Source organism: Castor canadensis, chromosome 2 (genome assembly GCF_047511655.1).
Source record: "Castor canadensis chromosome 2, mCasCan1.hap1v2, whole genome shotgun sequence".
Taxonomy (NCBI): Eukaryota; Metazoa; Chordata; class Mammalia; order Rodentia; family Castoridae; genus Castor; species Castor canadensis.
Window position 1 is genome coordinate 146,806,497 of NC_133387.1, and position 26,791 is coordinate 146,833,287.

Here is a 26,791-nt window from a genome sequence, read left to right on the forward strand (position 1 = left end):
CTTTTTGCCTGAGGTTGGCCTCAGACCAAAACTCTACCTAAATCTCCTGTGTAGCTGGGGTGATAGCTATGTAGCACCATGCCCAGAGGGGAGGTTAGGTCTTGCTAGCTTTTTGCCTGTGTTGGCCTCCAACTGAGATCCTCCTGATCTCTGTCTCCCAAGTAGCTGGCATAAGCCATCATGCTACTCCCAGATCCTTACTTTAGAATCAGTAATATGTACATCTCATTTTTTTCTAGAATCAGATTATGTCCTTCTGCATTTTTCTATGCAATTTTCAGTACTGAAAACAACCACTGATTTCCATTGTGAGTCTTCTGTAAAATAACTTGTCAAACACTATTGAAGCCCAATTTCTCTGTATGAGTCTGAAACAGAGGTTCAGCAGTTAGGTTTATGGAAATATATTTTTAATCATGACATTGAGTGACTAGGTTAATTTCTGGTGTTGAGAAATTAGGCTAATTCTAATTTAGGTCAGTTGCAAAGTGATGAACTCTAAGTGGTACATTCAGTGTTTTGGTAGTAACAATAAAAAATGACGTCGATGAAAATGATAATAGGTTGGTAAGTGCCAGGAACTGTTTGTTATGTATTATGGTATTGCACCAGCCGTGTAAAGCTAGTGCTATTAGGCTTAATTTACAGGTGAGAAAATTTGAGAGGTGTGGAGAAGTTAAGTCACTTGCCCGGGGTTACAGAGCTAATCCGTTTTGGTGATGATGCTTACCAAAGATTCCTTTTTGGAAGTAGTACTGGGTTGGAAGCCTCGGAGTGTTGCCATCTTACTGGCAATGTCTAATAACAGATATTATTATGCTCAGGCTACACCGGATCTCTTAAAGGGCCAGCAAGAGATCAGTCAACAAACCAATGAGGAGACAGCCAGACAGATACTTTTCAATTATCTCAAAGAAGGGTGAGTGATCTCTTTAAAGACCACAGTATTGTCATTTCTTTCACTCTTTCTCTTTGTGCCACTTTCTTTTCTCTGTCTCTCTCTCATTCTTTGAGGTTCTAGGGTTTGAATTCTGGGCCTTTAACTTTCTAGGCCGGTGCTCTACTATGTGAGCCACTTCCCCCTCCCCCCCTACAAGACTTTTTGTTTTTATTTTTCAGATAGTGTCTCATATTTTTGCCCAGATGGGGGCCTCTGGCTGTGATCCTCCTACATAGGCCTCCTGTGTAGCTGGGACCATAGATGCATGCCACCACATCTGGTTTGTTTGTTGAGATGAGATCTCACTAAATTTTTTCCTAGGCTGGCCTTGAACTGAGATTCTATCTCTGCCTCCCAAGTAGCTGGAATTAGAGGCATGCACTATTATGCCTGACAGAATTGTCATTTCTGGTGGGACTCTCTTTTCCCTTTCTGAGGCTTTGTGTTTGGCCCTTCCTGCTTGCCATGTGCTAGCAATTTGAGGGAAAGTCTCAACAGCTGGAGTTTTCAAACCAACATAAATATTCTTAGATGGGTTGGTTAGGTACTTGGGTTGGAAGTGTAGGGAAGAACATCATACTTTAAAAACGAATTTGTTGCCAGGTGCTGGTGACTCATGCCTATAATTCTATCAATTTGGAAGACTGAGATTGGGAGAATTAAAGTTTGAGGCAAGGCCAGACTTCCATCTCCAAAAGAACCAGAGCAAAATGGACTGGAGGCGTGGCTCAAGTAGTAGAGTGCCTTTTTTGCGAGTGCAAAGCCCTGAATTCAAACCCCAATCCCACCAAAAAAACCACAAAAACCCAAAAACCGAGTTTGTTTTAAAAATGACCTTCACTGCTTCAAAAACAAATTCAAGGATAGGAGCACATCTGCTGGTCAGTTTTGAGTGAGTCTACCACTCTTTTGAGTTCTGCCAGGCTCACAGTAACCCTCAATTTTCCCTTTCTGGAAGTTGCAGATATGAATAGCTTTACCTTTCCTGAGAGTCAAGAGTGACCACCAGCCAGGAGCCCCTGCTTCCAGATTTTTTTTTTTAAACAGATGAGTCATTTGGAATTAGTGTTTTCTCTGCTTATCTTGGAGGTTGAGTTTTGGTGGCCTGGTCTCCAGTCCTTATTTTGATACCAATTGTACTGGAATTCCAGGCCAGGGATTTGAAGTTTCTGTTTCCAATCTCTCATCAGATGATTAAGAAGAGAAAAAAACTCGATAGTCTGACATGACTGGAAGTCAGCCACTCGGCTAATATGCCTTGGTTTCAAAATACTTGATAGTTTTGTATTCCACCTCCCAATTATCCCCAGCATTGGAAGGCCAACAAAATAGTCACGCCAAAATATAACATGGAGTCTCTCAACGCAAAATCAACTATAGAGATTCTTGTAGTTGTCACTGGTTATTAGTATTTCCCTGTGAAGTGTTTTACTGTGTTAAGATTAAGGCAAAAGAATTTTGATTTTTCAGATTCTTTAAATTCTTTGTGTGTGTGCTTGCTTGATTTATTGAGACACTGGTGAGACACACTTGAATGAAAGGTTCCTGTTGGAGGGATTTTATTTGAAATCATTTAATTGCTGGGGGTGTGGTGGAAGTTAATAAAACATGATCTGATTGTTACTTGTGGAAGTCAAGACAGAGGCTGTGGTGTGGACAGTCTTGGCATTGGGGTTTTATTTTTTTAAACATAGGCTAAACAAGTTGAAATCACAGATCATTCTCAGTGTAAGATTTAAAAGTGCAGTGTGTATGTGAGAGAGACAGATGCACATACACACACATATCCACATACATATATGGAAACACACACAAAAAGAAAAGGAGAATTCCTTTTGGAACGAATATGAGTCAGTTGAATCTAACACCAAGTCACTGCTTATTTAGGATGTGCTTATGTCTCTTTCATGCATTTAAAAATTAAACCAAATGTATGAAATTAAGTGTAGCATTTGACGATTATTCTTGGTGGTGCTGGGAGTTGAACCTGGGCATTGTTCAAGTTGATCACACGCCCTGCCACTGAGCCACATTCCCTGCCCCATCTTACCACCATCCACCCTACTTTTCCCACTCTGATTTTTGTCTGCAGCCCTAATTTATTAATTCATGACTCTTGATTTACCTTAAAGGGCTCGTTGGACGTGTGTCATGGCATATAAAATACCGACACCCATGGTTGTGTCCCTTATTGTTTTCTTTGCCATCTCTTCTGCAGCAGCACTGACAACGAGGAATCTACTAAGAGGAAAGTCAACCTGGTTTTCGAGAAAATTCAGACTTTAAAGTCTCGAGCAACGGGAAGTGCGCAAGGAAATAATCAAGTGAGTTGAGGTTTCGTATTTTAGAGTCCTCTCCTGAGGACTGTGGTGAGCACTTCAGCCTGGACACTTGCTGACAGCAGGAAGCGGGAAGTTTCTCTGAACCTCAGGTGGAGGGCCTGGTGCTAAGTTCAGGTTGAGTATCCTGAAATCCGAAATGCTCTAAAATTCAAAACTTTTTGAGAGCTGACATGACACTAAGTAGAAATACCATGCCTGACCCCACTGGCTGTCACAGTCAAAAATACAGGCGCAAAACACACTTTGTTTCATGCACAAAGTTATTAAAACCACTGTGTAAAATTCCTTACAGGCTGTGTGTATCAGGTATATATGCAGCATCAATGAATTTCATCCTTTGACTTGGGCCCCCAAAATCTTTTATTATGTATATGTAAATATTCTAAAATTAAAAAGTCTCAACTCTTACACAGTATTTTGGATAAGCAGTACTGCACTTGGGTTTCCAGTCTACACTTTAACTTGTTTTCAGAAAGACTTTAAGAGCTTTTATTAAAAATAGATGAAATTGCTGGGTGCCAGTGGCTCATGCCTGTATTCCTAGCTACTCAGAGGCAGAGATCAGGAGATCATGGTTCAAAGCCAGCCTGGGCAAATAGTTTGAGAGACCTTATCTTGAAAAAACCCATCGCAAAAAAAGGGGTGGTGGAGTGGCTAAAGGTGTGGGTCCTGAGTTCAAACCAAAGTGCTGCAAAAAAAAAAAAAAGGTGAAATATAACAGGATGACATAAGTAAGTGGCAAGGGAAAAGAACAGGAAGAAGCTGGGTGCCGGTGCCTCATCCCTTAATTCTAGCTAGACCACCTTGGGTAAATAGTTTGAGAGACCCCATCTTTTAAATAACTAAAGCAAATGGACTGGAAGTGTGACTCAAGCAGTAGAGCTTCTGCTTTGCAAGTGCAAAGACCTGTGTCCCAAAAAAGAAGGAGGAAATGACATGGTGGGTGAAGGCCTGTAACATTGTCATAGGTAAACTGGGAAGGGAAGTGTGACTGGGTTTGGGATTAAACCTGGAATGTCAGGCATGAAGGAGAATAAGGACTAGAGATTAGTCATCAGAGTTGGGAAGGAGTAATGTCAAATTATTTAAAAAAATACTGCCTGTTTCCCTGTACAAGTTGTGACTTAGAGATTCTTTTAGTTAAGGAGGAGTCAACTCGTGTTTGATAAATGTGTAGTTTATCAAAGGAAGCAGCACTTAGAGAGGATGTCTGAAAGCTTGCCTCTCAAATCCCATGCCACCTGGTAGGACTCATTGGTGGCTTGGGCATCTCCCCTGCCCATGGCGAGCATTCCATTGGGGAACTTCAAACCTTACCTCTTGCTTGTATGCAGCTTTCAAGAGCTCTGCATAGTTCGATCCTTTTTAATAAATTATCACTGTGACTCTTGATGTTAATATTGACACTGTGGGTTATAGGTTCTGGTTAGCTGCAACTGAGGAAGTCAGGGCAGCCCTTCCAGAGACAATGACTCTAATGATGTCCTAAAAGATAACACAATTCTCTGTAGGAAGAAGGGAAGGTGGGGTACTCTCAGTTGAATGAGTGACAGGGACAAACAGAAAGAGGCATGGGTTTGCCCTATTGAGGGACCTGGAACATACAGCCAGCCTGTGGAGGGAGAAAGAGCCAGAGAAAGCTTCCATACCAGGCTGAAGGGCGTGGGCCGTCATGCTGGGTTTTAAACAGGCATGAACGCAGCTGTATCTGTAAAAGTTGGTTCCTGCCAGGTGCCAGGGCTTGTGCCTGTAATCCTTAGCTACTCAGGAGGCAGAGATCAGGAGGATTGCTGTTCAAAGCCAGCTCCAGGCAAATAGTTTGAAAAACACCATTACAAAATAGGGCTGGTGGAGTGGCTCAAGTGTTAAGAATGCCTTCCTTGCAAGTGTGGGGCCCTGAGTTCAAATCCCAGTGCAGCCAAAAAAAAGAAAAGTCGGTTCCTTTTGTAGTTCTACGAGAGACATAAGATTAGAGGGAGTTAAGAAGCTGCTGCTGAGTCCAGTAAGAGATGATGGGAAGGTGAAATGAAGCTGACAGATTCCCGGCTCTGATCACAGGCCTGGACTTCAATTGTTCACATTTTTCTCCTCCCCTCCTCTCCTTCTTCTGTTCTGAATGTGATTATTTGCTGGCAAAGCCTCTGGAGCTTTATCTTTTAGGTGTTGATTTAGTGATTCTGTAGGAGAGAATGTAAGAAGTCTCTTCATTATGGACTGAGACCATATTGGTAAATGGCAAAGCAGATAGTACTTTAAAAAAAAATTTTCTTTGTGGGGGGGCGGTGGAGGGGAGCAGGGAGGTGGCACAGACAATGTATACACATGTAAGTAAATGTTAAAATATAATAAAAAGATAAAAGAAAAAAATATAATTAAAAAAGAAATCCTCCGCTGTGTTGGAGTTAGATTTTTAGAATCTAACAGTAAGAGAACTGGAAGTGCTGTGTATTTGCTGTTAGATTCTAGTCCCCTTCCCGAGAGTCAGTGGGAGAACCTCATTCTTACTTCATCACCCACAACTCAGACCTGGATTCAGTGACACGGGAGCCAAGACTGCTTTCTTAGCTTTGATTTCTACTTTTATCTCCTCCGCTCACCTTTTTGTAGTTTTTTTAAAACTGGTTTACTGTAGGACTTTAGCCACATTTTTTTGGCAAGCGTCATCCTGTTATTATTTCCAAGGAAGAAAAATAAGATCTACTAATATTCATTCTCAGATCAGTGTACCATACTGTGCATTCTTGGTGGATGTTTCCAGTATTTGGCTATTGGAAATACAGCTACTTATTTTCTATTGGAAAATGCTGTCTCTGCTGTCTCTCTAACCAGGTCTCTCTTCACTGTGGAAATGTAACATCTTAAAAGAAGAAGGTCAATTTAGTCAACATGCATTTATTTACTACTTGCTTATAAGCATATGCAGAGAGTGAGGGATACAAATTCCTCTACAGCTTAGAGCAGCAATCCCTAGGGTATTGAGAGTTCTGGAGCAAAGGATCTAGGATCCCAGACACGGGCTTTGGGTATAATTTCATGTAATGACTATGTCTTCAACAAGTATTTTTCATATTGTGCGTTCAGTAGCTTGCACAAACCTTAACTGTATAGTTCACTAAATTTTTAACATAGGTTTGCATCCATGCAAACACCATTCAGATCAAGAGACTGTTGCCCTCACCAGGTTCCTGTATTCCTTTCCAGTCATTACACCCCCTCTCTTAGGTAGCAATCTTACACGGACTTCTGATGTTTTATTGTCTAGATTACGTTTACCATTCTTAAATTTTATCTGAATAAAATTTACTGCATGTACTCTTACGTCTAACTTTATTTCCTCAACATCACTGACAAATACTACATTTATCAGTAACTTTTTGTTTTATGGGACTAGAGATTAAACCAAGGGCCTGACACATGCTAGGCAAGCACTGCACCACTTGAGCTCTGTCCTCTTGCCTCTGCCTCACCAGTACATGGATCATTACACCTAGCTTATCAGGCAGCTATCTTACTGACAGGTAATTCCCATTTACAATACTGTAAATTCTTAGTGGACATTTCCAGTGTTTGGCTATTGGGAATAAAACTGCTATGAACATTACAGTACTTTTTTTTTTTAAAGATGTTTATTGATTCTTCTTGAGTACATATCTAGGAGTAAAATTGGTGGGTCATAATGTAGGTATAAATTTAACTCTTAAGTACTGCCAAATGATTTTAGAAAGTGACTGAAAGAATTTGCACTCCCACCAGCAGTGCACACTAACTAGTTCATTGTTGAAATTCTTTCTAACCAGAGACTTTCTCTTCTATTCTGCCGGTTCTACTTGTCTCTCCTGCACTTATGCCATACCGATTTAATTACTATAACTTTAGAGTAAGCCCTGAAATCTAGTAACTTCTGTCTCCAATTTTGTTCTTCTACTTTAAAGAAAAAAAAAAAAAGGAAAGAAAACGTCCAGGAATTTTGATTGGGATTACACTGGGTGTACAGATAAACTTGGTGGGGCTGACATTTGACATTCATGGTATTCTTGTTCACGAATGTGATCGCTCAGCTAATTTATTAATGTCTTCAACTATTTTGAGCAATGTTTTGTTAGTTTTATGGTCTTTAAGGTCTCTTTCCAGTATTGTTGATTTGTTTTTTTCTACTGTGGTTTTTGCTTTTTCTGTTTAGTTTCTAAGTGGAACTAAACAGTTCAATTTAGGACTGTTTTTCCCAACCAGAACTCTTCTGTTATATTCCATGTGCATTCACTTTCTGCTGTTGTTTGAGAATATTTTTTGTTCACTCTCATTTTTGAGGAACTCTAGTTTGGCACCTATTGTTTTTTGTCATAACTTTAAAGATTTTCATATGCTTGTTTTTTGACCCACATGGGAAGCACAGCATCATTCTTAATGGTGTTCTCTTGAAAATAGTGTGTCATTTCTCTGTGACTGCTTCGAAGTCACAGAAGTTTTGAGTAGAATATGGCTAAGAATGTGTTTTTTTTCTTGAATTTATCCCATTTGGGGTTTATTGCATTCTTTTTTTTTTTTTTTTTTTTTTGGTGGTGGTGCTGGGGTTTGAACTAAGGCCTCATGCTTGCTAGTCAGGCACTCTTACCACCTGTTTACTGCATTCTTGAATTGATATCTGCTGGTATTCATCAGACTTGAAAAATTCTTGTCCATTTTTTTTCAAACATTGCCTTCACATTCTCTCTCTCTTAGCTGTTCTCAGATTCCAATTACACGTATTTTAGAATTTTTGATAGCATTCCTCATATCAGTACATCTCTACTCTCTCTCTCTCTCTCTCTCTCTGTTTCCTTTTGGCATATCAGACACTCTGGATATTTTCTATTGAGCTTTCAAATTCATTAATCTTGATCGCTGGCTATGTCATTCTGCTTCAAAGCTATTTTTTTAAGATGTCCTTAAAAGAAACTTCTTCACCCTTCCTTAAGGATAATTCTTTTAAGAACTATCTAAGGAGTTCTTAAATTTCAGACATTATATTGCCATTCTAGAATATCCACTTGATTAAATTTAAAGATTCTGGCTGTAGAAAACCATCATTTTACTAATTTAATTTATGATATCCTCTATATAAAAAAATAATTTATAGTTATTTTGAAGTCTTTATCTGGGTCATCTCCACTTCTATTGATTATTTTATCACTTGGTTATCGGCCAGTTTTTCCTGCTTCTTTGTATGTCTAGGATTTTAAAAAAATTGTATGCTAGGATGACAAATTGCAGATGTTCTCAGTTGTGTTATCTACCTGTATGCTGAGTATTCTCATCACAGTCAGTTACAAACTGTTTACAGGTCACCTGTCTCTGTATGCCTGGTTATTTTAGCATTATTAGGGTGGCACTAGTTTACATTTTGCCTTTACCTCTATGGCATGACCACGTTGCTTTCTTGAATCTCATATGACTGTCAGTATGTCCATAAAGGTTTCTGTATTTGGCAGAGTTCAAACTCTTGTGTTTTCCCCAGCTGTGCAGCCTGTGAAGTCTCTGTTGGGTCTTTTTTGCTTGTTTGGTTTTGAGGTGCTGGAGAGTGAACACTGGGCTTCACACATGCTGAGCAATGCTTTTTCCACTGAGCTGCATCCTTGCCTAGTAAACTTTATTTTTTTAGAGCAGAATTATGTGGAATGTACAGATTTCACTGTACTGTAGGTTTGCTGTAATCAATCTACCTACACTGACAGAGAATTATCAAAGTCCATAGTTTACTATGTTAGGGTTCATTTTTGTCATTGTGTATTGTATTGTTTTTTAGTCTTTTTAATGAGCACGTATTTATTGTACAAGGGGTTTCTTTATGTTTCCATAGATGCATGTAATGTACCTTGGTCAAATTCACCCCTCTGTTACTTTCTTATTCCTTCTTTTTGGAAACAATTTTTAATGGGTTTCATTATTCTAATTTCACACATGTGTATCTGTTCTATTGGTTTTAAAAAATTAATAATGATGTGTTTTCACCATGATAGTATCACACAGTTCTGAGCATCCTCTGTGTTCTGCATGTTTGTCCTTCCATCTCTCCTAACAATCAGTAATCTTTTTACTGTCTTTGTAGTCTTGTCTTTTCCAGAAAGACGTATGGGTAAAGTCATGTGGTATGTAGACTTTTCATACTGTTTTTTTCCATTTAGTAATAGGCATTTAACTTTTTGCCTTGTCTTTGATAAAGACAATTTTTACCTAATTTCTTTTTAGTGTTAATATTTCAGTCTTGTATGCACCACAGTTAATTCAGTCACCTACTAAGGACATCATGGTTGCTTCCAAATGTTATCAGTTATGCACAGGGTTGCTATAAATACCTGTGTATAGGTCTTTATGTCGATGTAAGTTTCCCATTTGTTTCGATAAATACCAAGGAGTACAGCCACTGAATCATTTACTAAGAGTATGTTTAGTTTTATAAGAAACTCCCAACTGTCTTCTAAAGTAGCTGTACCACTTTGCCTTCCCACCAGCAATGAATGAGAGTCCTCATTGTCACACATTCTTGCCAGCATTTTGAATTTTGACCATTGTAATAGGTGCTAACTGGAATCTTGTTCTAATTTGCATTTCCTAATGTCTTCTTTACTGTGCTGTGGTTTGGAAAAGCAGTCAGGGGAAGTCCAGGGTAAATAGGGTGACCTCATGTATTCCATTTTTTAAGGATTATAGTCCTGTGTTGGGTGGTTTTCCATGCCCATTAAATAATTTACATTTTGTCTAGCTCCCTTGTCTTTGCTGGGAGAATAAATCTGGTATTAGCTACTCTATTATCTTTAGAAATAGGATTCCAATGATCACTTATTGAGATTTTATTTTATTGTTTTGAACTCAGGGCCTCATGCTTGCTAGGCAGGTGCTCTACAACTTGAGCCACTCTGCCAGTCCTATTTTGTGATGGGGTTTTTCGAGATAAGGTCTCGAGAATTATTTGCCTGGTGCTGGCTTTGAACCGTGATCCTTCTGATCTCTGCCTCCTGAGTAGCTAGGATTACTACTAGCCACCAGTGCCCAGCTTGTTGAGATTTTATTAAATGTAGGAGGAGTGTTGGATTTTGTAGAGACATAAAGCATGATCTCTGTCTTCCCCAGTTGATAATCTCCTGAGATAGAACTCTCAAAGCATTCATAAGAGACATTGACACCAAACTGTGTTCTGCCATTAAAGTAGAAAAAGTGAAATTTTTTTCTCAATTTCTATATGAAAAGGTTTTTTGCTGCTTTTTCTTCACCAATGATTTCTGTGGACTGGTATCTAGAATTGACTGTGGAAAAGCTTTACTCGTCCTAAATTGAGTACCTTAGGATTTGATGTTGTTGTTCAGAATACTTTAAGGATAACCAACAAATAGATCACCTGCGTAAGTCTTAGTCATATTGGACCATGTTGATGACGTAATTTCTGTGTCTATGGCAAATGATGTAAAATAAAGTTCGCTGGACTCTTAACATGATTAACTCCTCCAGTGAAGTCAGAAGGTTTTGTAGGGGTTGACATTTGAACCGAGTCTTACTATGGTTAGTGTCATGCCTCATCTCTTACTGCTCTGACTGTATTTTGGGGGAGAATAATTAAAATAAAGCATTCCAAACATTTCAATGAGGATATCTTTTTAATTAATTGTAGGCTTCTAACACCTCACCTGAAATCAAAGATCTCTTGGAACAGAAAAAAAAGTTGACCTTAGAGGTGGCTGAACTTCAGAGACAGCTTCAGCTAGAAGTCAAGGTATCTGGTTTTTCCTTTTCTTTTTTTCTTTTCTGGCTTGGTGAAAGAATCTTTTGATAGCAGGGTATTTTAAGCACATTGGACTCCCCAGGTGAAGTGAAACCTGACCCCCCCCTTCCAAAAGGAAAACATTCCTTTCACCATTGAGTAAATTCCTGTGTGTTTGGCTGCTGCTACCCAAATAATTTCTTTTTTTTTTTTTGGTGGGAGGGGCAGAGTAAATGTTTGAGCTCAGGACATCGTGCTTGCCAGGCAGGTTCTCTGCCACTTTAGTTATTTTTCAAATAGTGGCTTGCTTTTTGCCTGGACTGGCTTGGACCATCATTCTCCTGTTTATACTTGTTATATAGCTGGGATGGCAGGTGCTCATCACTGTACTCAGCTTGTTTGTTGAGATGGAGTCTCTCAACCTTTTTGCCTGTACTGGCCTAGAACTTTGATCTTCCTGATCTCTGCCTCTCAAGTAGCTGGAATTATAGACATGAGATATCATGCCCAGCTCACATATTTAAATTTTTATTTATTTATGGCAGGTCTGGGGTTTGAACTCAGGGCCTCACACTTGTTATGTAGGTACTCTACCACTTGAGCCACTCCACCAGCCCATCAAATAATTTTTTTTAAAGAAACCAAAGCATACAGAGACTGTTCACTTTGACAGAGTAAAAGAAACACTGTTGGCTGCAGGCAGGCCAGTAGGAAGCTAAACGCACAGTTAGTACCTAAAGCACCTTAACTAAAAAGAAGTAGCAGAATGAGGCTGCATTTGTGTTTTTCTTTTACAAGTCTCACAGTTCATTAAATATAAATGTTCTTTCTAGTAGTTATAAACTTGTATGCCTTAATTATGTAGCTTGATTAAGTTGTTTAATAAGCACAGGCAGAGATCATCCGTTAGAGTTTAGCAGGCAGTTTCTGTGCGATGGAGATAGTTTAAATTCCCACTGATCCATGTTAGAATCAACAGAACATGAAGGAAGAGAGGGAGAGGATGCGAGCCAACTTGGAAGAGCTGCAAGGCCAGCACGACAGCCAGATGGAGGAGAACAGCAGGCTGCAGCGACGGCTGGATGACAGTGAAGGAGAGCTGAGGAAGAACCTGGAGGAGTGAGTGCCAGGCTGGGCCTCTGCCCTCCTGGGTCCTTGTGTCACATGTAGCCTGAACCCTGTCGTTCTCTTAACACAACCCAGCCCTCCAAATATTTACTGAGGCTGCTTGCCCTTCCTTCTTCTTATCCTTGTAAAATTGTGAGCCTGGCGACATGTGCAGATCAGAAAGAGGGGAGGCTAATAATTATTAAAATTTCTTGTCCACCTTGAAATGTGTCTTGTGGGGTTTCAGCCCTTAAAGTGGATCTCTGAGCAGGTAGGTGAGAAGTGAGGAATACTGAGGTGATATCTAAAGATGGAGATTTCAAGGTGTCTGAGGCCAGCCTCCATCATCTCCTAGCTTGTGAATTTTTTCCTGGGTGGGGCTTGTCTCTGTGATCAGTAGTCAAACCTCTTCTCAGTCTACAGAGGAAAGTCAAGTCAAAGGTGGCCCTGCCTGCCATTGTAGTATAGGAAAACCTGGAAAGGATCCAAGCGTAACGTTCATAAGTGCACGGTGTTCCGAAGGCCCATGGACAGAACCCGAAGTGAGATGTTGGGCTGGCGTGAAAATGTGGCTGGGAAAGTTGGGAAAATTGGGGCATTATACAATAAAGGCATTTGGTCCTGTGATTTCATTTTTTAAAAATTAATGAATTTGCAGTGCTGGGATGTCCTTGTGATTTTTGATGGTGGAGTTTTTGCTTTTAAAACGTTCATAGGGGTTAATTTCAGAAAATGTTAGTAAGAGATAAAAATAATCAGAAAGTTGGGGGTATGGAAAGAACTTCCAAACTTAAAAGCAAAGCCACTATGGGTTTGGTTTTGAGTAGAGGCTGGCAAGCATTTCCTTGCTAGGTAATGATTATTTTAGAGTCTTGGGGGGGTCATGTGGTGGTTCTTGCAGTCACTGCCTGTGTTATTTCATTGTGAGCATGGCCACAAACCATGCAAAGATGAGTACTCATGGCTGTGTTCAGCAACAGTTTCTTTACAAAAGTGAGCAGCAGGGGCTCAATCGACACAGAGACCATAATTTGCTGATTCTCCTGAGTACTGGGTAGGGTGACCTTGGTGACAAAATATCAATGAAGTTGGCTTTTGTCATTTCCTCATCTTTTGTGTCCAAATCCCAATCCACTATGGTCTCCTTTTGGGAGGAAGTGTTGCTGTGCAAACCTTCCCTATTTTACTGGCTAGAGTGTCACCTGACATCTTAGACAAATTAGACCACAGTCCTGCGTTCTCAGCAGGTGCATGGAAGGTTGGTGAGTCCTGTTCAGTGCAGAACAGAGTGTGTGGGGGTCCTTGTGGCTAGGAATGGCCGTGCGGCCTTCTGAGGGTCTGAAGTGAGACTGGAGGAAGTCAGTGGAACCAGGACTTTCTCTGATGCTCCCCCGCCCCCCCCAGGCTCTTCCAGGTGAAGATGGAGCGGGAACAGCACCAGACGGAGATTCGGGACCTGCAGGAACAGCTGTCAGAAATGCACGATGAGCTGGACAGTGCTAAGCAGTCCGAGGACAGGGAGAAAGCGGCTCTGATTGAGGTAGGGGGCTGTGGGTCAGGCAACAGCTCCACCTGCCTGGGGAGGATGGGCTGGGGGGACAGGGTGCTATGAGCCGTTTTCTGTTGTGTGCATTTTATCCACCTGCATGTATGGTTCGATTCTGGGAGAGCATCACATGCTGCCATTTTTTAAAACATTGCCTTAGGAAAAATTTCATCCATACAGAAAAGTGGAAGGAGAAACACATGAAGCACCCCCAGGTCTCCAGCACAGGCCCAGCGGCTGTCAGCATTTACTCCATGATTTTATCCGCTCAGCTACTCATCCTTTTGTTCTCATTTGTTTCCAGAACCACATACTGAGGGGACAGGAAACTTTGAATAAGGATTGGGTGTTAGAATTATTACATGTATTGTAGGAATCATTGACTTGTTAGGGATAATTGTAGCTATGTAAGAAAATTCCCTTTAAAGATGCATGCTGCACAATTTAGAAGTGAGGTGTGGTATTTCTTCTTTGCTCTCCCTCATCCTTCTGACTTCTTGGTGGTACTGGGATTTGAACTCAGGGGTTTGTGCTCAAGAGGCAGGCACTTACCACTTGAGCCACACCTCCAGCCCTTTTTGCTCTGGCTATTTTGAAGATAGGGTCTTGCTTTTTGCCCAGTCTGGCCTGAACTGTGATCCTCCTATTTACACTTCCCACTGTAGCTGGGGTGACAGGTGCATGTCACTGTGCCCAACTTCTTTTGGTTGAGATGGGGTCTCGCTAACTCTCTTGCCCTGCCTGGTCTGGAGCTGTGATCCTTGTGCTGTCAGCCTTCTACATAGCTGGGATGATAAGTGTGCAAACCCGTGTCCAGCTATTGGTTGAGATGGGGTCTTGTGAACTCCCTACCTGGACTGGCCTTGAACCCCGAGCCTCCTGACCACAGCCTTCCAGGTAGCTAGGATTATAGGTGTAAGCCATAAGTGCCCAGCTAAATTTTTATTTTTGAAGCCGTAAGTGCCCATAAGACTGTAAGCTCCATGAGGGCAGTGTTGACTCAGTACTGTATCTGCATTAGCTACCACAGTGCCTGGGAGGTTGAGCAGTCAGTCTATACGCATGGATGATTGATGGATCCATGATGAGCGAGTGAGCAAGTGAATCTGTTTGCTAGTATTCAGGCTGTCAGTCTGACTTCTGCCCATAAGAACTATAGAACATTTCACTTGTACGTCTAGGAACTGGTGAATATGGTTCACTCCTTCCTCTCTGCTGTGCATTTGTAGACTAATAACGGGTTTGCCATATTATCTCTTCCCTGAGTTACATTTGCAGCCTGCGGAGGTGTAAGACACACAAGTATGAAATGATTAAAAAGAAAGAGTGTCATTTTGAGCAGTGACATTTTTTGTTGGAAATAAGTATAATAGCAAGTCAGAAAAAAGAACTTTTACCTTCATATCCATTTTGATGGTTGATGTTTGCTATAATGGTATCATCACCTGCGTCTGGTATAGCTTTGAAACGTTTTATTTACTGCTTTAGAAACCACCCAAAAAATAAATGATACACAGTTAGAACAAAAGGTTCCTCCCAACAAAATAGGCCAAAAATTAAAGGTGCCTCTTCAGTATTTGCTTTTCTATTGCTTTCCTCATTAGGGATTAATGGTTTTCTTTGTCCCATTCTTGGGTTAAAAACTTTCTTGTCCTTAGGCCAAACACCAGTGGCTGACACCTGTAAGGCTAAATACTAGCTACTTGGGAAGTTGAGCTCAGAAGGACTGCGGTTCAAGGCCAGCCCCAACAAAGAGTTCATAATCCCGCCCCTCCCCCACCCCATATCTCCAACCCCAGCAGAAGTGGACTGGAGGTGTGGCTCGAGTGGTAGAATACTTCTTTGCAAGCACAAAGCCCTGAGTTCAAACCCCAGTCCCACCCAGTCCCCCCCCACCCCTCCCCATAAAATTCTGGCCTTAACTTTCTGGAGTTCCTTTAAGTCTCATTTGTCAACTGTTTTGGCTCCCTTCCCTTGTTCAGTTGTGAAGTAATTCTTTGGGAGGATTTTTTTCTTGAGAAAAGGGTCTTGCTACATAGCCCAGGCTGGCTTTGAACTTGGTATCTTCCTGTCTTCTCTTCCAGAGTGTTAGGATTACAGAAGTGTACCACCGTGCCCTCCCCAGGAGGGATTTTAGTGTCTCTTCTGTAGACATTGGCCTCTCTCCCACCCGTGGTCAGGATAGGGGCTGAGAGAAGAGCCCTGTGACCATATAGCACGAGGTCTCACGAACTCGCTCTTCACACAGACAGGAGAGAATCATTTTCTCTTTCTCAGGACCATCTTCCACCTTTTCTCTGGAGAAGGCCCTAGCCTATTTCTTACCACCTTTCTTGGAGGGGAGAGGGCTGGGATTTGCACTAGGGACCTTGTGCTTGCTAGGTCAGCATTGTGCCACTTGAGCCATGCCCCCAGCCCTCTTTACCACCTTTTCATCAGGTGGCTTGTTAACTACCCACCACACTGGCGATAATGTACCCTCACTGCTCCGTCTTCTTTATGTTTCAGAGTTATAAGACTAGGTACATAAGAATAGGGTTTTGAACATGCATGTGTTTATCACCAAAAATTATCAAAACAATATAAAATGAAACGTAACAACAGGGAAACACATACTTTCCTAATACCGAGGGAATTATTTCTATTTCTACTTTTTCTGTTTTTCCCTATCCATTCAGCCATTTATATATAATAAGGGACAATCATGGTGTCCCTACAGTTTTGATAATGTAAAAGTTCATATGCTTTTAAAAGTTAATACGAGCTGAGTGCTGGTGGCTCGCACCTGTAATCCTAGCTACTCAGGAGGCAGAGATCAGGAGGATCACAGTTCAAAGCCAGACTGGGCAAATAGTTTGTGAGACCCTATCTTGAAAAAATCATCATGAAAAAAGAGCTGATGGAGTGGCTCAAGGTGCAGGCCCTGAGTTCAAGCCCCAGTACTGCAAATAAAATAAATAAAACAAAATAAAATAAAATAAAATAAAATAAATAAAGAAAAAGGTTAAAATATCAGACACTATAGGGCTTTTAAAATTTATTTATTTTTGGCTGTACTGGGGTTTGAACTAGGGCCTTGTGCTTGCTAGGCAGGCGCTCTAACCACTTGAGCCAGTCCTCCAGCTCTTCCTAATAGTTTCTTAAAGAGCTAGCTTAATTATTTTGTTATCAAGTCATTTCTTTCTCTTTTTTTTTTTTTTTGCAATTATGCACAAAATCTGTAGTGAGCATTTTTTACACATATCCTTTTACTACTTAAAAAATTTTCCTAAGGATAAGAGTCCAGAAATGAAGTCACTGAAGAGTGATGGCTTTCATAAAAGCGTAGTCGCTTCACCAGCGACTTTGTTAGCGTCTATGATTCCTGATGGGCTCTAGGAAGAAAGACACTCCCTTCGCTCTGAGAGGCCTCCCGAGTTACTAATCTCCCCTTGTAACCCCAGCCTACAGTTCTTGCTGGCATTTCCTTGCCTTCTTCCCTTTTTGAGCCTCTATTTTAGCATCCTTGACAACATTGCTGTCTTGCTCTTTCTTTTCTTTTTGTTTTTTCTTTATGGCGGTACTTGGGTTTGAACTCAGGGCTTTGAATTTTCGAGGCAGGTGCTCTACTACCTGAGGCATGTCTGCATTTCCCCCCCTTCTTTTGGTACTGGGGTTTGAACTCAGGGCCTCTCAGTCTTGCTAGGCAGACGATCTACCACTTGAACCACTTTGCCAGCCCTGGTTTTTTTGTGTGTGTGTGTTGGGTATTTTCCAGATCGGGCCTCCTGAATTATTTGTCTGAGCTGGCTTTGAACTGTGATCTTCAGCCTTCCAGGTAGCTTGGATTACAGGCGTGAGCCCATGGTGCCTGGCTACATTGCTCTATTTTGGTCTGTCTTTGCCAGCTCATTCAAGGGTATATCATCTTTGTTTCTTCCCACATTTCATGCCTACCACAGTTCTAAATATCAGAGGAAATTAATAATTTTTCAGTAAAGTACTTTTCAAAGTCACCGTTTTTTATAAAAGGGACTAATTCTAAAGTGAACTGCATACTTTCTTTAATAATTTTAATACAATATACTGAGCATTTATTACTTGAGCATAATTTAATGAATCAGTTTGTTGTTTTATTTATATTGCTATATAAGGATTGAGCCTCAGTTTTGGTGGCGTGTCTTTAGGCTGAGGTTGAAAGAGCGACACAGGCATATCTCTTTTCTTTTTTTCCTCTCTCTTTTTTTCTTTTTTTTGAGATAGGCGGTATAGCCCCAGGCTGGCCTTGAACCCACAATCCTCTTGCTTCAGCCTCCTAAGCGCTGGGATTACAGGTGTGCACCACCATACCTGACTTGGAACCTTTCTTAAACATGTTCGTAGAGTTGCCAGTTTCTGGTTGTTTGCCCCTTTCTTCAGGAAGAGTGAGGTTCTCTCTTGGGGCGGAGATAGCTTCTCTAGGCCAAGGGAGGTTTGTTTTCCCTCACCAGAAAATCATCTTCGCTGCTTTTATCTTTTTACTTTTGACTTTTCAGCAACATTTGAAACACTACCTGTGGATTCTACACAAGTAATAAAGTATATCCCATTTTCTTGGCACTTTCAATTTATTCTTCATATAGTAATAAAAAATGGCCTTACAGAATTTGATCACAGATTATAGCCATGACCAAGTTTGTCATGGCTTTTAGCTTGGAATAGACCCTAAACATAATGGGCACTAAACCATTAAGCTTTTGAATTCTGAAAAAGATTGAAAAGTCTATTTTGTGTGGCCTGCATAACGGCCCAGATTTTTAAGTAAAGCCTTTCTACTTTGGTACTGGGAGTTGAAACCAGGGCTTTGTGCATGTTAAACACACCCTCTACCACTGAGTTACACCTCTAGCCCAGAAATATTCCATAGTTTGTTAAGTAACATTGGAACTCTATATAGAACTCTATATATTTCTGAATAAAATAACATTCAGAAAGAATAAAATAGTTTTTCTAAAGGAAGAAAAAGTAGAAAATATTTTGTTTTCTTAAGATATATAGTTGACTGGTGACATTACAAATTTGTTCTCAGTCAGTGGTTCTGCAAATTATTTTTTAACCCAAATTAGGAAAATGATCCTAGAACAAACCTTTGGCCGCTTCTTTGTCCGTCAAGGTATTACCTTCCAGTCTGGGGTGCCAGGTCAACACGCAACACCTGTGTAAGAGCCACCAAGGTGGGGTTTTCTAATGATCAAATGTCTTTCTTTGATGGAGGCTGCAGTGTTCGGAGATGGGTCCCACTCCAGCAGAGTCCTGTGGTGTCTCACTCCTGGCAGTTGCCAACACACTGGTGTTTCAGTATCACTAAAATATTCTGGTTGTGAAATTTCACCCATGTGGTGATAGTGCTCAGAAATGAGGTCTCTAAAATAAATTTCTTTTGGTTTGATTTACTGAACAGTCTATAACTCTTGATTAAAAGAGCAGCTGAGTATAAATATAACGGTTCTTACCAGTTGAGTTCCATGGTCTAGAACATCTTTCTGGAGCAAAAAATTGCTGGATTCTCTATCAGCTACCATTGAGATACAAAACCTTGCTGGATGTGGTGGCTCATTCCTGTAATTCCAGCTTGGGAGGCTGAGATTGGAAGGGAAAAAGTTAGTGAGACCACCATCTCAATCAATAAGCCTGTCATTCCAGCTATGCAGGAAACTGGAGGCTAGAGGAGCATGGTCTAGGGTGACCCGGGCAAAAAAGGGACACCTTACTTGAAAAAAAACTGAAGCTGAAAAGGGCTGGGGTTGTAGCTCAAGTGGTAGAGTGTCTGCCTAGCAAGTGTAGGGTGCTGAGTTCAAACCACAATACTGCCAAAAACAAGACAAAACCCAAGGTTTTTTATAATTTACCCCTTCGATAAGCGTGGACAGGGACCCTATAGAATTTCTGGGAAGGAGTTCTGCAGAGGCGGGTCTAGCCCAGCGCTTTCTTCATTTTGATACAGAGAACTGTGAGCAGGTAACATGTGAGGTGAGGCCCTCTGTGGGCCACTAAGTCATTGCGCCAGACATTCTGGTGCCTGTCTCTGAGTGACCTGCTGTTGGGGCAGCCACTGGCTTCCAGCCCATACTTCTTTACCTCTCACCTTTCCTGTTTGTCTTTTCAGGTTCTGGTCATGCTTTCTTGATTTAGTTTTAGAAGATGAACAGCTTTGCTGGCATTTCCAGCCCTATAGTGCTCTGTTCTCTTTGCACGGAGCCCTTGTTTGGTGGTTTTTCTTGGCCACATGGTAAAGAGAAAGGGTGGTGGTGTCCCATCCAGGCCCCTGTCCTGGCTCTGCTGCTTATAACCTGTGTGACCTTAGGAGGTGTGCTAGCATGTCAGGGTCCAGCTTCTTTCGTTTGAATGAGAGAAATGTTTATGTTCTTGAATATTCATTTCTTTGGAGTTCAAGAAACGCTTAGCACACTTACTACTATGCAGTGAGAGCTGAACGCAGTCAGCTTTTTTAGGTCTTCCCTCTCCCTGCAAAAATATATACACGTTAGCATTTCATCTCCTGGCATCTGTGGAACTATTCTGGAAGTGTTAAGGCTTGGAAAGGGCTGGCTAACTAGCCAAAGTTTTCCCTGATTGGAGTCCACTAAGTGGCACGGTCCTCTCTGAATGGGTGTTTACTTACATTTCACAGTTATATATTTCTCTCTCTTCTTTGATATAATTAAGCCCTGAGGCAATGAAGTGAAGTTTTTAAAAGCTTCTGTGCCTTTTTTGGTCTTCACTCTGGAAAACTTCAAGTGCTACTACGTGACATGGCAAGGTGTAATCTGATCGGATTTGTACAGCACAGTTCACTTAAGCAACAGTCCCAACCCCAGATAACAGAGTGCTGGTGCAGAATGGACTGTAAAAACCTCAGTTCTTGATACGCATTGGTGGCAGTACACAAACGACTGCACAAAACACAGATATACCCTGGAAGAGATAAGTGTGGGAAGAGGAACTGCCTTATCCTCCAAACAATTGAGAAGTGTGTGAGAGAAAGGCAGGAAACAGGAGTCACAATCACAAGGGCTGCTCTGAAGATGCTGGCCGGAGGCCCCAGGAAGCCTTAATGCGGTTGCCAATGACAACAGTGATTGGGGTAGGCTCTGCGCCTCCTGACGAGCAGCAGGACAGTGAATTTTCTACCCTAGATAGGTCTCTTGACTTTGCATCTGAGTTGATCCATGCCTACTGGTCAAGATCCTGGAAGGGCTAAGGCTTGGTCTATGTCATACGATCCATTCTGAATTGCCCTGGTGCAGCAGATGAGTGTGTCCTGGAGTGAAGCAAAGATGTCATTGTCAGTTGCATTTCAGTTGATTTAAATGTTTGTATTCCTTAGCCCTGACACACTTCTTAAAAGGAAAGTAGCTTATCTCAGAGGCCTTGGGTCCCCCATGGCAGTTATTGCTCTGACTTCTCAAGAGCTCCCAAGACAGCAGGAGATTTGTAGTGAGAAGGGTTTAGAATTCTGACATGTCAGACTCTTGCTGTACTGGCCACGTTAACTTATTTATGCCCCGAACGTCTTTGCATCAAAAAATCAAATCTATAGCCTTCTTTCAATAAGTGGGCAGTCTGGGAGGGAAGATACGAAATATGTTCACAACACATAGAATGTAAGATAAAAAGTATGAGGGAAATTCCAGGAAGACTTCTTGGAGGAGGTCATATTGTGTCTGGGCTTTCAGTGATTTTCTGAAAGGCAGAGAGGTGGGACTGAAGGGCACCCCAGAGAGGCTGCCCTGGGAATGTTGTCATGGAGACCATAAGTGAGAGACTGACATGGGGACAGGACAGTGACAATTGCAAACCACTTGCATAGAGGTGCCGAGGGCCTAACCTAGAGAGGGGAGTGGAGGGGAAGGATCTAAGATTTCACAGAACTGACTTTTTGGTTGAGAGGGACAAGGATGAGCAAGAAGTCAGCTTGGAAGAGGAATGGGATGGTCTCACTTAAAACTTTAGCCTTACTGCGTCTGAGGTGCCCACAAAACGTGCAGAGGAAGAGGGGGCAGGTCGCTGGATGCGTTAGTGTGAATGAACTCAGAAGGCTGGAGGTTAAAGGAAAGGGAGTCATTTTTTTGTAGAATTAATAGTTGAAAAAAGTTGAAAGCTTTGCCAAAGAAGAGCGAAGAATGCAAAGTTGCATTGGGGTTGATCTTAGCTTTTGGAAAGAGGGAGAGAGAAGCCAACAAAGATCTTCATGGAGGACGTGGCCTGAGGGATATGCCCAAGGGACTGTGCTGTCTTTGGACTGAGGGGAAGAGGAGAATCTTAAGGAACTTGGCAGGGAGCATGGAACAGGGGTCAAGAAAACTGGAGCTTAGGCTTGCTGTGGTGGCTCACGCCTGTAATCCTAGCTACTAGGGAGGCAGAGATCAGGAGGATTGCAGTTGAAGGCCAGTCCAGGCAGATAGTTTGCAAGCCCCATCTCAGCATGCCTGTCATTCCAACTATGTGGGGAGGCACAAATAGGATTATGGGTCAGGCTGCCCTGGGCATAAAGGGAGACCCTATTTCAAAAATAACCAAAGCAAAAGGGCTGGGGACATCGTTCAAGTAGTAAAGCACCTGCCTAGCAAGCACGACACCCCAGTACTGTCAAGAAAAAAAAGAGACCCCATCTCAATCAGTAAAAAACTAGGTGTGGTGGTGTGCGCCTCTTATCCCAGCTATATGCGAAGCATAAATAGGATCACTCTCCTAGGCAAAAAGTAAGATTCGATTCCTAAAATAACTAAAGCAAAAGGGGCTGGGTATGGTCAAGTAGTAGAGTGCCCACCTAACAGTTACAAGGTCCTGAGTCCAAGACTCTATAATGCTAAAAAAAAAGCAAACCAACCAACCTCCCCAAAACCAAAAACCCAAACTGAGGACTAGGGAAAGGCCATTGGGTGTGGTGATTTGGAGATCCTGAAGACCTTGTCTTAGTGGCACAGGCACAGCAGTCACATTGCAGGACAGTCACAGATGGTCATGAAGTAGAGGCAGTGAATAGAAGTCCTGCTTTTGCAAAGCCTGGAGGTAGCCAAGGTTCAAGGAAAGAGCAAAACACAAATGGTGCAGAAAAAAGAAGTGATAAAGACCTGGAGCAGGCTGGCAGGGGACAGTCTGCGAAGTGGCTATGGGTGGGGAGAAGGTCCCAGGGTGCAGAGAGGAGCCTAGGAGGGGTGCCGGGGCTTTCGTGTGAGGAGTAAGGGGCCACCCTGAGCTGGAGGAGCACTGGGGGTCTGGGACAAAGATGCTGAGTAAAAGGAAGCTTTTGGCATGACACACCAGGGTTTAGGTAATGTGGTTGTCAGTAGGTCTTGTCACCCCAGTTTTGTGATTTTTCTCATGAACTTGGTAACGAATGAGGAGAAAATGTGAATGCTGTGCTTTGCTCAGATGGACAGGTAGGACAGGAAAGTCATCTGGGTACCAGGATTGTGGACAAGGGGTTTGATCACACACAGGGGCCATAGGCCCTGAAGTGGGCGAGACCAGGGAGTCATGGCTCCCAGGCAGAGCAGTACACAGGTGCCATTGCCAGGATGGCAGACCATTGCATAGAAACGAAATAAGAGACAAAACCAGACCTGTCCCCAAAGTAATGACACTTTCCCTCTTCTCCCTCACATTAAAACTCAAAGAAGCCCATCCAGGGGAGTGGTGACCTCTGAGGGGTGCAGAGGGAGAGGCAGAGATGGTCTAAGCAGGTGTGTGCTAGGGGGAAGGAGATCGCGGGTAGGGCAGGTGAGGTGGCTGAACAGGGAGGGAGATGCAGGGCCACTCGCAAAGATGTCTCCTCCTCACCTCCCTGTCCATGCTGCCTCTCTTCAGGAGCTCCTCCAGGCCAAACAGGACCTTCAGGACCTGCTGATCGCCAAGGAAGAGCAAGAAGACCTTCTGAGAAAGAGGGAGAGGGAGCTCACCGCCCTGAAGGGGGCCCTGAAGGACGAGGTTGCCAGCCATGACCAGGAGATGGACAAGCTGAAGGAGCAGTACGACGCCGAGCTGCAGGCCCTTAGGGAGAGTGTGGAGGAGGCCACCAAGGTGAGTCCGCCATTCCAGTCCTGCAGACCATGGGGGATGTCGGGATGGACAAGAGAATCTGGCTTGGGAACAAACAACACTCACCTCTCCCAATCCTGATGCCAGCTGCTGTCTTTCCTTTTAATTGCAGAGTGAAACTCAGTTTCGCCAGCTTGTGGAGATAGAGTTTGTTGAGAAAGAAGAAGCCTAATGGTTTTGCTGGTGACCTTTTGAAGTGTACAAATTTAGCCATCAGTAAGGACATTGGTTAGATGCTATCACAGGGGTAAGAGTTTGAGGCTCTGACTGAGCTCTTGAGTAGAGAGCCATACTAAGGGGGTCCTGGGGTCAGAGGACTAGGGCACCAGGTAACTCTGCTCATGGGCAGAGCTGCAGACACCACCCAGATTTTTGGAAACTTTCGCCCTTGCCTGGCCTGTGCAGCCTTTTGTTAGACCATTCAAGCTCTGTTTCTCAGTAGAGTTGTAAGAGGTTAATTGACTGAATTGACCAAACCCTTCTAAGATGATTTTTCTCTTAGTTGAATTCTAGGCTCCTCCAAATAGGTCCTAAATCATGTCAAAGTCTTATGGTGCAGGCCTCAAGGTGGCTGTTGAAGAAGAGAAACACAGGATTGGAGGGAAAATACTTTGAAATGCCATCTTTAGGGAAGGAGGGGAATTACAGAGTGCAAATTTTTCAGAGTCTCTCTAACATAAAGGTTAAAAATGCTAAACAAAAAACTCTTGAAAAACAAGAATAAACTTCTGTTAGTTCTTTAAAGAATGCAGGGGCAGCTCAGTGAGCAGGCCTCCCTCCTCTCTGCTAAGTCCCATGGCGATTCACTGATTTTTCAATTATGTCCCTGTAATTGCAAATGACAAGAAGTGAAAGACGGGTTTGTTTGTTACAACAGTAGAAAGGGTAGGAAACGGTCTGTGTGGGGTTGTTATAACTTTGGGATAGCTTTAAAAGCTTCTTGTTGCTTTGCCTTTTTTAGCATTTTTTTTCCCTTGAGATTTGATTTAATTTGAGGGGAGAGAAGCAAAGCTGATTCAATTGTCATTGTGTTGAGGGGGACATGTCTGTGTCTTCTGCCCCTCATTTCATTTCTGTGCAACAGCCTGGTGTCCTTGCCATTAACCTTCATGTGCTCTTGCCGTCAGGCTTGTGAGCCAGTTCTCCTTTGGACATGTCATTTGTTTGTCACCCTTAGCTGTCCCCCCCCAGTCAAAGCTCGAGTTAACATGGGACATTCTGGGTGGCCCACTGAAGGGTGGCTGGAGCAGTGTGGGGGTGTGTGTCTGGAGTCATTCGACTGTAAGAATCAAGCCAGTCCCACATGTGGGATGGATGATTCCTGATTAGAAGCGTCTGAGTCTCCTACTGTCCCCAGTATGTAAGCAGGAAAGAAACCGGTTGGTGGAAGACCCTGTGTTGTATGGAGTTGAGGTCACCGCCTCAACTTAGGCGTAGGTTACGTTTTGGCCTTTTCGCAGTTTGGCACTCCGTGGCAGTCCATAGTGCTTTTGTCCTGCCAGTTCAAGACAGATAACTACGGGACTCCGTCAGTCTGTGAAAGAAACGAAAGGTGGTTAGTTAGGATGTGTGCCATTAGCAGAGAATGTGGGGTGTCCGAGCACTAGGAGGCTAATAAAAAGGGGTTTCCCTGTGCTGAGCGTGTGCCAGCATGGGCTCTTTGCCCCAGGTCATCTCCCACACTGCCACCAGTGCCTTTCCCTAAATACACAGTCAGGTGAGGTCAGGCTCTGCTTAAATGACTCGCTTGGCTCCTCATTGTCCCAGACTTAAATTCAAACTCATCACCATAGTCAGCCTTCCCAACCCCATCTCTAGAAAGTTCTACATTCTTTTAGCTCTCTTGCTTTAGACATGTGGAGTGAGCAGCTCCCACTTGCCACCTGAACAACCTCTATTCATCCTTCAGAACCCTCCCCAGATATCCCTACCCCCATGAATACACCCTAGACACTGCCATGCTCTCAGTGTAATTAGTGGCGCCTTCCTTCGGGTTTCTGTTGTACCCTGACTTCTCCAGGGTTTTATGGTTCCTTGTAATGCAGCCTCACTTCTGCCTCCTCCAGTAGACTCAGCTTCTTAAGCACAGGGGTGTTTTATCCCTTGTCTTGTTTTACAGCCAGAGTGACAGTCAAGTGCTTTGGGGGCTAGACAGGAAGCATAAACGAGTGACGCCCTGAGAAGAGTGTTGGGTGACAGTAGGGCACGGTATGGACCGTGGCAAGTAGGGGTCAGTTGCTTTTCTGTTGTAACTGAACATTGCCCATGAAGAATGCTGAGCCCAGATTTCTGGATCTTTCAATGGCTTCCTTCCCTCCTTCCCTCCCTTCCTCTCTCCCTTCCTTCCCTCCCCTCCCTTCCTTCCTTCCCCTTCCTTCCTTCCCTGCTCTCCCTTCCCTCCCCCTCTCTCTGTGTTGCCCAGGCTGGCCTCAAACTTGCAATCCTCCTACCGCTGCTTCTCTAATGAATGCTGGGATTACAGGTATTTACCACCTTGCCCCAGTCTTTCTTCAATTTAAGACAAGCCAGATATCCAGATGGCCAAATAAGATCTCCTGCCTTTTAAGTGTGGCTTCAACTTAAAAAAACAAAATCCCATAGACTAAACCTAACCCACCTGCAGGCCAACTGTCTGTGATCCCAAGCCCATGAGCTCAGCACAGTGCTGGGTACACAGTCACATCTGTGCAACGTCTCAGGAGGGCAAATGCCCTCCAAACTGGGGTCCCAGTCCCTGCTGAGGTATCTGTTGGATTTCTCGTAGAGATGCAGGAGGTCTTTGAAAGAATTCTATTACCCCCTGAATTTCTGTGCCTTGCTTGCGAGTTTCCTTGCAGGTTTTTTGGGGGTATGTGTAGTACTGGGGTTTGAACTCAGGGCTTGTGCTTGCTAGGCAGGCGCTCTACCACTTGAGCCACACCTCCAGCCCTTTTTGCTTTAGTTATTTTTCAGATAGGGTCTTATACTTTTTGCTTGGAGCTGGCCTTGTAGCTGGGATTACAAGTGTGAACCACCACGCCCCACCTCCATTTGATTTCTTGAGAGGATGATGATTGTATTTTGTG

At 42.8% G+C, this 26,791-nt stretch overlaps 1 protein-coding gene across 10 annotated transcripts in view; it reads left to right on the forward strand.

Annotated features, from left to right (window-relative positions):
* Cgnl1 (cingulin like 1) overlaps window positions 1-26,791 on the forward strand; it is a 148,478-nt gene that overhangs the window by 50,645 nt on the left and 71,042 nt on the right. For 9 of the 10 annotated variants that reach the window (XM_074066046.1, XM_074066043.1, XM_074066047.1 and 6 more), the window contains 6 exons: window positions 825-919; window positions 3,159-3,264; window positions 10,925-11,026; window positions 11,985-12,133; window positions 13,526-13,661; window positions 23,496-23,708. In XM_074066046.1, the coding sequence (XP_073922147.1) occupies window positions 825-919; window positions 3,159-3,264; window positions 10,925-11,026; window positions 11,985-12,133; window positions 13,526-13,661; window positions 23,496-23,708 (801 nt within the window). The remainder of the gene's footprint in view (window positions 1-824; window positions 920-3,158; window positions 3,265-10,924; window positions 11,027-11,984; window positions 12,134-13,525; window positions 13,662-23,495; window positions 23,709-26,791) is intronic. The other variant, XM_074066048.1, reaches the window with a different exon arrangement.